Below are 10,005 nucleotides of genomic sequence, written 5' to 3'. Positions count from 1 at the left end.
GCCAAACACCAGGCACGTTCCCGTTTTGCATGCAAGCAGTGAGTGAGTGTGTGCAAAACATAGCATCCAGTGATGAAGGTCAGAAATGGAGGCGGAGTGGGTGGACAAAGCCAAGGGGGCGTGGCAGGTATGCGTTCAGGTGTCGTCCAGGTGCAGGCAACGCGTAAAAGTCATTAAGTGTGGCCTGCAAACTATTAAACCATAAATATCTAGACTTATTGGTACCTGTTACTCACTAAAATCGATGAATATAAGTCCAAAGAGTTTAAGATCTGTGAAAAATGTAAGCTAGCAATGCAGCCTTTTTAATTTTATTTAATTATTTTATGTTTAAAGCCCAAAGCTGCGAGTACAAACTTATTATTATGAAGGAGAATTGGCAATATAGGAAATATTATAATAATTATAAACCGTCTCTATGTTGAATCCTACATATACTTCTTTAGTTCTTATAACAATAACTTTAATTTGGCTATTTTTATATAAATAAGTATTACATGTTAAAACATTGTCAATGTCTTCAGTTTTAAATTGTTATTTGAACTAAATTAACCAAAAAACGTAAATCAGATTTTCTAGTCATCATCTTCAGTTTTGAGTTCTTTATTTTAATACAAATTTACTTTTTTATAAGAATAAATCTTAAAACATTGCCAAGTCTTATAAACTAAAAATGCTTTTCTAAAAGAGCTGCAGAATAAAATTAAAATTTTGGTGGGTTTACAATTTTGGTGAAAATGTCTTGTGAAAGGCAGCTCTGACTTATGGACAAACTCCTGCACATTGTAATGTTTCACTTTTACCTGCACTTTTTAAAGAAACTTTATAACTCAGGTTTAATATTTAGTAACTCTCTCGGTTAACCAACCACATTTCTTACAAAACACTGTGTGAGTGTGAGTTTCGAAGTGCCATCATGACTTCCAGACTTTAGTCCTGTTCCGCACACAGCCTGACTGCCCTTAAGTTACCGCTTACAGCAAGGACATCAACAACGCCGTAACGAGGTTCATGTTTAATGGCCGTGCAGAGCCCTTCGTCCTTCGTCCTTCCCATGGAGTAAGGTGTTGCTGTGCCAGAGCGGATCGGATCGGGTTGGGGGTGCTATATCCATAGTCCTGTCGGGTGTCAGGGCAAACAAATGCAGCTACAAAGGCAGCCCAAAAGACATGCACTAATATCGTGCTGGCCCGGCTGTCCGTGTTGCATTTCCCCACGCTCCTCTGCCTCTGTGTGCCATGTTTTTGGGCTTACAGCTTGAACCTGACACAGAAAATTGTATTTTAATGACGGAGAATAGCGTCGGTGCCAACGACAGGGACACGAATGCCAGTGGAGCCTCCATTCAAGACGTTAATAAAGCGACGCACACGCAGTCCATTGCATGGGTGTAGGGTGTATGGTGTAGGGTGTAGTAGGGTGCAAGGGGATGGCACTTTCAAAATGAAGTTGTTGCTGCCTGAAGTCCGGCTCTCAGGTGGGATGACATTTTTTGGGCGGTCTGTTTGGGCATGGTGCCTGCAGCAGGTGCAACATCAGCAAACCCTGCAGCGAAAGCCCTTTCGTACGTATTCCATTCCAATTGCACCGTTTCGAAGCGATCCTGTGAAGTGTGCTTTCGACTAGCTTTGCATTTTATCAGGACACTCGCCCTCTGTCGTTCTGTTTCTCTGGTCGTTGTAACATAAGTACACTTGTTTATGCATTGCAGCAGTCATAATTATTGTTAATGGCCATTTGCGTGACCCTGCTGCACCCGGAGTGCCCTCATCTATCTCTATTGGCAACTCGTGCATAATTGATTAAATCACTGTGGGTGCACGATTGGTTTAAATTTAAATTGTACGCAGTCAGACCAGCGAGTTTAACTTTGTGTTGGCAAACATAAGGTGACCATTGGAATAGTCATGTTCTGTCATTATAAAGAATGATTTCCACTCCATCATCATTTGCATTAATTGGTTGATGTTTAGGTCTCTCTTTGATTATTTTTCAAACAAATCATTATTTCCATTTAAAAAGGGTTTTCAACTTTCGACTGATTAGTGTGTCAGTTTTACTCTTATGTTTAATATAGTCTCCCCTTTCCTTAAAATATAAAAACTCTGACTAAAATTAAGTATTTCCCGCTTAATTCAATCAGCATTACTGGCATTCTGATTAGACCCGATATTTAATAAATATTTTCAATTTCAGCTGAGCCCGTGGAAAAGGAAAATCGAAGCGGTGACGAGCAGGACGAAGACGATGACTTGGATAACGAGGAATTCGAAGAGCAGGGTAAGACTCAGCAGCACTCAGCGCATAAATCTGTGATAAATATGAAAATAATTTGAGGAAATTTCAACTAATAAATGGCATTTGCCTGTTTTCTTCCCTTCTCCCTTGCAGATAATGGACTCACCGAGAAAACGTTCAAATTTGATGATATCGCTCGCAGGTAAATGGGCCTAGACCAAGGACCCCAAACTCATAAAGTTTTCGAATCAAGGCCAACCGCTTGGACGCTTTACCATTTACGAAATATAATATAGGAACGGGAAGGGAGAGGGTGCTTAAATTTTAACGCTGTTATTTGAAAAGTTATCATGGTCCCTCGCTCGGTTGGACGGCGGTTTTGTGCTGATGGTCGTGTTGAAAATTGTAATTGTGTTTTTAATTGAAAGGCAGACCAGAGTCAGTGCTCGTGGCTACTAATTAAGGATTAGTGTCAGAAATTACTTGTGCCAAAAGTTTTATGGCCGCGAACTCGAACTGGGAACCCGGGCACACAGATGCCGCGGGCAGCTTAGAAAGGCAGCACAGTAAACCCCGACCCAGCAGCAACATCAGCAGCACAGCAGCAGCAACATCAGCAGCAGAGCAGCAGCAACATCAGCTCACTCTGCCACAACAATTATAATAAAATGACGTCAAGTTGGTTCGCCCGTTGTATTTTAATTGCGCTGCCATTGTTACTGCTGTTGTTTCGATTGTTTCTAAAACTTCTGCGCCGAGTGTAGAACATTTGCGGTCCCGGTGGTCGATTCTGTTGCGGGATGGCTGGCTGGATAAACTCTTAAATCATAATTAGTTAAATTTAGCATAATCTAATTGGAGTTTGGTTTATAATGGCCGCGCTCGTCTGTGTTCTTATCCGACCCCTTTAGATTGCTGAATCCGAAAATCGTTCGCGCCTGCACATTAGTGCTATCTGATTGGGCAGATATACCGACCAGATCCTTGAAAGCGGCAGTAACTATTCTACATCGCATCGCCTACGGCTGCAAGTGTGCGGGTATGCTTTTCCAGGTGAGTCAGAAATAATAATTTAAGTTACTTATAAATAAATCTGTTTCAACTAATTTAAAGAAGAGTTAACTATTTAGTTGTCGATTTTTATTAAATTTCAAGGGATGTTTTGCGCTGGTTTAAATTTACTTGATGTCCAACACCAAAATGTAATTGTTGAACTCTCAATGGTTCCCTTTTTAAACCTATTTAAGGGACCTGCACATAAATCAAAGTCAAACGCAAAAAACAAATGCCACAGCTTAGCTGCCGCTCATTTTCTTTTTGCTCTCTTTCTTTTACTGTCGCTGCTTTCATTTCATTTTTATGGTAATTTGTACAAATTAAGCGGACCTTTTTTCTATTTGTCCAAAGCCACAAACGATATTTACTGCTCCTCGCGTACGTATATATATATTTTTTCAAGCGGGTTCGGCGATGGGCTCATTGGGTTTCCCATCGGCCCCTCCGCTGTCAGCTGGAATTTGAACTTTTTAAGCCTTTCACGCGTTGCCTTGGGCCACAGCATCGGTTGGGTTCTATAGCGACTCAAGTATTCAAATGTCTGTGTTTGAGTTTCAGTTGGCACTGTCCCTTGGGAAGAGTCCAACGCGATTGTCCTGAAGTTGGGCATTAAAGATATTGACCGGATTTAGTTGGTGCTTTTACTTTAAATTTCATGTGACCTTGTCGGTTTCCTAGCCCATTTGAGTTTTAATTTGTTGTGACATTCTTATGACCCTAGTTTTTGAAGCGAAATTGATTGGGTTTTTTGTTACAAAAATGCTTTTATTTTAGGTCTTGTTTGGTTATTACTTTTATAACTGCGATTTCAATATTGTAATTTTACCAACAACAAATAAATAAACTAATAATATATTTTCCCGATTATTCGCTTTAAAATACTTTGTAATAGAGCATTTAATTTTGTACCTGGCACAAAGTGCTTTCACTTCTTTCCGGATTTCTTTTCAACTGCTTATGCTGCTTTTCACGGCTGGCAATTAAACTTTTCTGTTGGGGCAGAGTTCATAAATCACATTCAGCAGCAGGCTGCGCGGCCTTCGCTTTCCCACCCACCGGGCTTTTCCCGTTTCCATCGGCTTAAAGCGATGGTTAAAGCCTTGGGTTTTGGGGCCATCGAGATCGCATGCAACCACTGCAGAGTCGGTGGAGAATGGCTAATCACTGAAGCGGCCAAAAACGGCATCGCTTTCGGGGGACAAAGCCGATGTCGAGTGTCTCTGCATAAGTCTCCGCAGTCCATCTCGCGTCCCTCTGCTCAGACGACCGGGTTCCCTATCAGCGTCATCTAAGCCGGCTCAATGTCTGCTGTGCACAAGCTACGATTAAAAGGACGACACTGACGATGGCGATGACGATGACGAGAATGAGGAACTGAGCACTGCGATAAAATGTCCTTCCAAATTTTAATAAATTATAAATTATAATATTATATTATATAAATTTTAATAAATTTTACTGCTTTTTAGAAGCAAAACTTTTGCCTAATTGAAAGGACAGCGAAGTTTAAACTTAGCTATTGCATAAATTGTCACATTTATTCAGACACAAAAAATTGTTTAAACATGATTTTTTATTAACCGAAGCTTAAAAAAATGTGACTATATGCTAAGTTGGCATATTTAATGTTTGATTCCAAATTAAATATTCAAAGCGGAGCAAAACTTTTGAGTGTTAAAAAAATGTATGTTCTACACAACTAAAAAATCGTTAAAAATTTTGCGGCAAACGTAAAACTGATTTCTATGTTATTCACAAAGTGAGTTTCAAATTTCTTCCGAAGTTACAGTATTCCAATAGTGAGACAATATTGGATTTATTAAAATTGAAAAAAAAAGTGTTCTGAAATTTATTTAAAATATTGGACTTTTTAACAACATTTCTAGATTATACACGAAGCTAATATTTATGATCTTTCCGTAGTTACAGTATTCCAATTAAGACAATATTGAATTTACTAATTTTAATTTTTTTTTAATATTTAACACCTTTGGATTTGTTAAAATTAAAAAATAATGTTTTAAAATAAGAAACTGTACAGAACGTTTATTAGATTTATTAAAATTTAACGGAAATGTTCTTAAGTTAAAAACTCTTCAACTCTTTTTTATATGTAGGCCCTAATTAATACGGTTGCAAAACTTTTGTGTGTTCTTTTTGCTAATATGGGATAGGTTTTTTGCCCAGTGAACTGCTGCAGCCATCCGTGTTCATGAGGCCATCAAAAGGAGCAGACTGCTGCTTGGCAGCCTGGCCACAAGCAAAACAAAAGTAGCATCATATGCAAAGTCAAAACCACTAATGGGTCTGCGCAATCATAGGATAAATTAAATTCCAAATACGGACGACGACAGTCGACAACGATACAGGGGCTTTCGGTTGGCTGGCTGAATGGTTGGATGGCTCAACGGTTGGATGGCAGGGGGTTTTAAGGGTTAGTTGTCGGGGGCTTGGGTGGCGTTTATAAAGTTTTTGCCAACTGCAAATGATATCTTGCTCAGCTCGGCAGAGAGACAACCGCAGGCGGCAACCGCAGAGGAGCAAAGTGATAGAGGACAAGGCGGCGGCTGTTGTGGCTGTCTTGCCAGAAACTTTTCATTTGAATTTCAAGCACAACCCGACCAATGCTTTTCCGCTTTTCTCCCCTACCCCGTTCCACAGGCCAAGCTGTTTCGCATCTTTCAACAAGTCTTCAGCGTGGAACGTGACGTCCATCAGGAGGAGCTGCGTCGCCTGGCCATCTTCGTAGTGCGCAAATTTGTCGAGGTGGCCCCGACTAATCCCAAAATCTATGCAGAGTTATTATTTTACAAGGGCATCAGGGAGGCAAATGAGCTGGAGTCGGGCTATTGTGACGCCTACGAAGCGTGAGTATGGGTTACTTTGGCATTGTCTCCTCATCTGGGGGTTAAAAGGACTGGGCCATCACAATGGCCGCATGATTGACTGAGCCGGGACTTCATCGTCTGTCGTTTAGTTGGCACATGATAAATGATGGCCAGCGGCCAGAGTCAAGTCTCTTCATTGTATTTGCGCACCCCCTGGCGAGAAGTCAAAGGGTCAGATCCTCTGCTTGGCAAGTCAAAATGATGGGGAGACACAAAGTCCTGAAGAGTCCTGCCCACATATTCATGGTATTAACTCTCACTGCAGCGGCACCAAAGGAGCCTGGAGCGAGGAGCAGGAGTCGGAGCTGCGCTTCCTTTTCGAGGAGAACCAGCGCAATCCTGAAACCGATAAGGGTAACTATTGCAAGCTTAGGAATTTACTCCTAACGAGTTCTTACGCCTATTCAATTCGAATTCTATAACCTTAAACTATAATCTTGCAAGACAGAACTTTGATTTTGAGAAATATTTAATTCATTTTGTAAATTTCCCTAATGTCTACATATTGCCACTCTAAAGCTTTGCAATCTTGCTCTGTTAAGTAATTTACCGAGTCATTAGGGTGGTCCAAATTTGATTGCAAATTTTAAGGCTTTCCTAGAACCCACTTATGGTATGCGTTTTGTTGCTTTTATTGCATACCAGAAGAAATTTGTTGAAAAAAATGCTTTAAATGGCTTCAAAGATTATCACTCATACGCACTGTTGTTTTAATTCAAAAATTTTATCCAGTTCGTATTTTTGTTGTTAAACTTTAAATTCAGCTATTCAACCGAAAACATTGTAGTGTAGTTTTCCATATGTGAATCCTATTAAATCAATAAGTTGATGAGGTTTTTTTTTAATTTTAAAAATTTTGAGATGGCTTACATATTCTATGGATTTTTGGACCACCCTAAGGCTTCGGTTTTGATCGGCTTTGCGTTCCTGTGCGCATTGCAGCTGCAAATTGGGAAACTCCTCCAGAGACCGATTTAAAACTCGTTTCGCCGTAAATGAATAGAAGCAATCAAAGCTCCGGCACTCGAGCCACTCCAAAAAGTAGCTGGCAGAGAATGGCCAAAAACTGACGGAAAACAACTACTCAATTGTGTGTGCTTTTTCAGATGTGATTGATTGGATTCTGGACAATTTGGCCGACAAGACGCGCAATCGTAGGACTGTCCTGAAGAAGCTGAAGGAATTAGGCCTGCTGTTCAAGGCGCCCACCAAACGTTCGACCAAGTCGGCCCAGGGCGGCAAAAACCTCTGGCAGCCGGAAGAGGATGAGGAGCTAAGGAGCTTATACGATCAGCATCGCATTGAGCCGGGTAAGTGGACAGTCAGTTTGAGTACACACTGCAGTGGGAAAGACAGGAAGCAAGGCCAAATCAAGGGCCTAAGCCTAAGTAAATCCAAATCGATTTGATGTTGGGAAAATAATTAGCTAGGCCAGTTTTGTTTTATATCAGTGTCTTACTGCCATCACAAAAATGTACATAGTCAAAATTAGCTTATGATAAGTCACTAGCCATTAAGACTTCAAAAAATTAAATAAGAAACTTATTTCTCAAACACATCATTAGGGGAATCTTATTTTTTATTTATGCGCAACTGCTTAAAATCACGGAAGGCAATGACAAATTAAAATTATCAAATATCAGTCAGTTCCTAGCTATACATTTTTTAAAATTGAAAATATAGTTGAATAATATGTAGTTGAAATCGATTAGATGTTGGAGAAATCATTAGGCAGGCTAGTTTGGTTTAAGATAACTGTTTTTGTCTTATCCAAACATTAATAAATACATGATAAATTAGCCTAAGATAAAACACTAACACTTAATAAATTTAAATGAAAAATCAATTGATTAAATATATCAATAAGGGGATCTGGTGTTTTAATTAAATTCAAGTATTTACAGTCACAAAAAATGATACAACAATTATAATTAAACCCTTGTTTGACATTTTTTAAAATTGAATTAAATATGTTTAGCCTTAACTTTCAATTACAAAATGACAGTTAAAAAACTAAAGTATTTTCGTATTTATCGTTTATTGTGCTAATTTTTTTCAGACTGCCTGCAGCGTATTGTCCAAGAGTTTGCGGATCGGCGCTCCAAGCAGCAGATCATCAAGCGGATGCTGCAGATTCACCTGATTGCAGACAAGTCGGAGATTCTGCCCGCCAAAACCGGAAAGGGGCGTGGCAAGGCTAAGGGTAAGCAGGCAGAGATTGGTGGCGATGGCGATGGCGATGAGTACGACTTCGCGGAGGAACCCATGATCGAGGATGACGGATATAGGAAGCCCAACACCAAGTCCAAGCCCAAAAAAGCCAAGAAGCGTCAGGTGGTGCGCACACCCTTGGATGTCGGCACTGTAAGGGCCCTTATTGGCCAGGTAAATGCCGGAAAGTACCAATCCGCCATCGAGTGGCTGCAGGAATGTATCCAAGATGCCAGCGAGGAAACAGAAGAACCAGCCGAGGATGACGACGGTGTCCCTCTGTTGCCTCTAATGCAAGACCAAAAGGATGCCATGGAGGATGGTGATTTCCAGAAGGTTCTGGTTGCCCTGGGAATGCAGCCGCCCATTGCCCAAATGGAAACCTACTGGCGCATTCCCACCTATCTGAATGCAGCCGACCTACAAGTGCGATCTAAAATTTTGTCAGGCGAAGAGGTCGACATGGAACCTGAAGACCAGGCTGCAGAAGATGCTGAAGATGACGAGGAGCAGGACGAAGAAAGTGAGGAGGAGGAGGAGGAGGACTTCCTAGAGAAGCACAGCAGGCAGCGGCAGGAGAACATATTGGCCCAGCAGCAACAGAAACTAGACAGTCTGATGTTCAATCAAAGCGATGACGAAGCCGAGCAGCGTGCGCCCCCCAAAAGCAAGGCCAAACCCAAGGCCGGCGAAAAGAAGGCCAAGCGAAAGGTCAAAGACAAAGCCAAGGAGTCAAAGGACTCCGGCGAAGAGGGGAGAAATACAACGGAGCGACAGAAACCCAACACGGATGATTTATTTGACCATTTGAGAGCCAAGCGAGCCACTAAAATCAAGCTGAACGATATGGTTCTAAATGAGTCAACAAAGGCCGCTCAAGAGGCGGACGATGATGCATTTAACTTCAACTCGGAGGACTATCGTGCCCGTCTGCTCGAGCTGGAGGACGAGGATAAGGATGTGGAAAAGCAGGACGAGGATGGCGCTGCCAATGAGGATAAGGAGAACAATACCAATAAGTCCGTGCAGCGTGCACGTCGCGTTAATGTAATTGACTCGGATAGCGACAACGATGATGATGGCGCCTTGCCGGCCGCCAACAAGACAAACAAACGCCCACGCAGCAACGACGATCGGGAGAATGAGGATGATGATGTGGAGGATGAGGACAAGGACAGCGACGAGGAGGCCAACTTTCTGGCTCGCAAAAAACCAGCAAAATCAGTCGATGGGGAGCCGGCCAAGCGGCGACGGTTGGCCATCATCGATGACGATGATGAGGATGATTTTTAATGCATTCCCGTTCCGCTTTTGATTTTATAGCTCACCGGAATGGAAGCTCGAATAAATGTAACTTTTAATTTGCATATCAGCTTTTGTTTGTTCACTTGTCATGTTCGTCAAGAGTGACTACTGTTTTTATGGGTATTGTGCTTCATGCAGGGAAAAGTATAAATTAAAGTATGGATTTCATTTAGCTTTTATATCTATAAAGTTAAACAGGTACTAAATGGTGGATATATGAAGGGTATAAAATTGGCAGGTATTTTTATGTAAGTAGCATTAGAAAATGTATCACATTTATGGCAATATATATTGCAATTAATAAATC

The 10,005-nt window shown here is 41.2% G+C and overlaps 1 protein-coding gene across 1 annotated transcript in view; it reads left to right on the top strand.

The window, feature by feature from the left end:
- LOC108134607 (protein timeless homolog) overlaps positions 1–9,760 on the top strand; it is a 78,143-nt gene extending 68,383 nt beyond the window's left edge. The window contains exons 12-18 of the mRNA XM_017254979.2: positions 2,197–2,280; positions 2,392–2,440; positions 3,150–3,291; positions 5,956–6,161; positions 6,448–6,536; positions 7,289–7,492; positions 8,242–9,760. Of these exons, the coding sequence (XP_017110468.1) occupies positions 2,197–2,280; positions 2,392–2,440; positions 3,150–3,291; positions 5,956–6,161; positions 6,448–6,536; positions 7,289–7,492; positions 8,242–9,686 (2,219 nt within the window). The 3' untranslated portion in view covers positions 9,687–9,760. The remainder of the gene's footprint in view (positions 1–2,196; positions 2,281–2,391; positions 2,441–3,149; positions 3,292–5,955; positions 6,162–6,447; positions 6,537–7,288; positions 7,493–8,241) is intronic.
- Positions 9,761–10,005: the final 245 nt, after the last annotated feature.

This window comes from Drosophila elegans, unplaced genomic scaffold (assembly GCF_018152505.1).
Source record: "Drosophila elegans isolate 14027-0461.03 unplaced genomic scaffold, ASM1815250v1 contig_476, whole genome shotgun sequence".
In the NCBI taxonomy this organism is placed as follows: domain Eukaryota; kingdom Metazoa; phylum Arthropoda; class Insecta; order Diptera; family Drosophilidae; genus Drosophila; species Drosophila elegans.
Note: the sequence above shows the minus strand (reverse complement) of the source record. Positions and strands in the feature narration are given on the sequence as shown.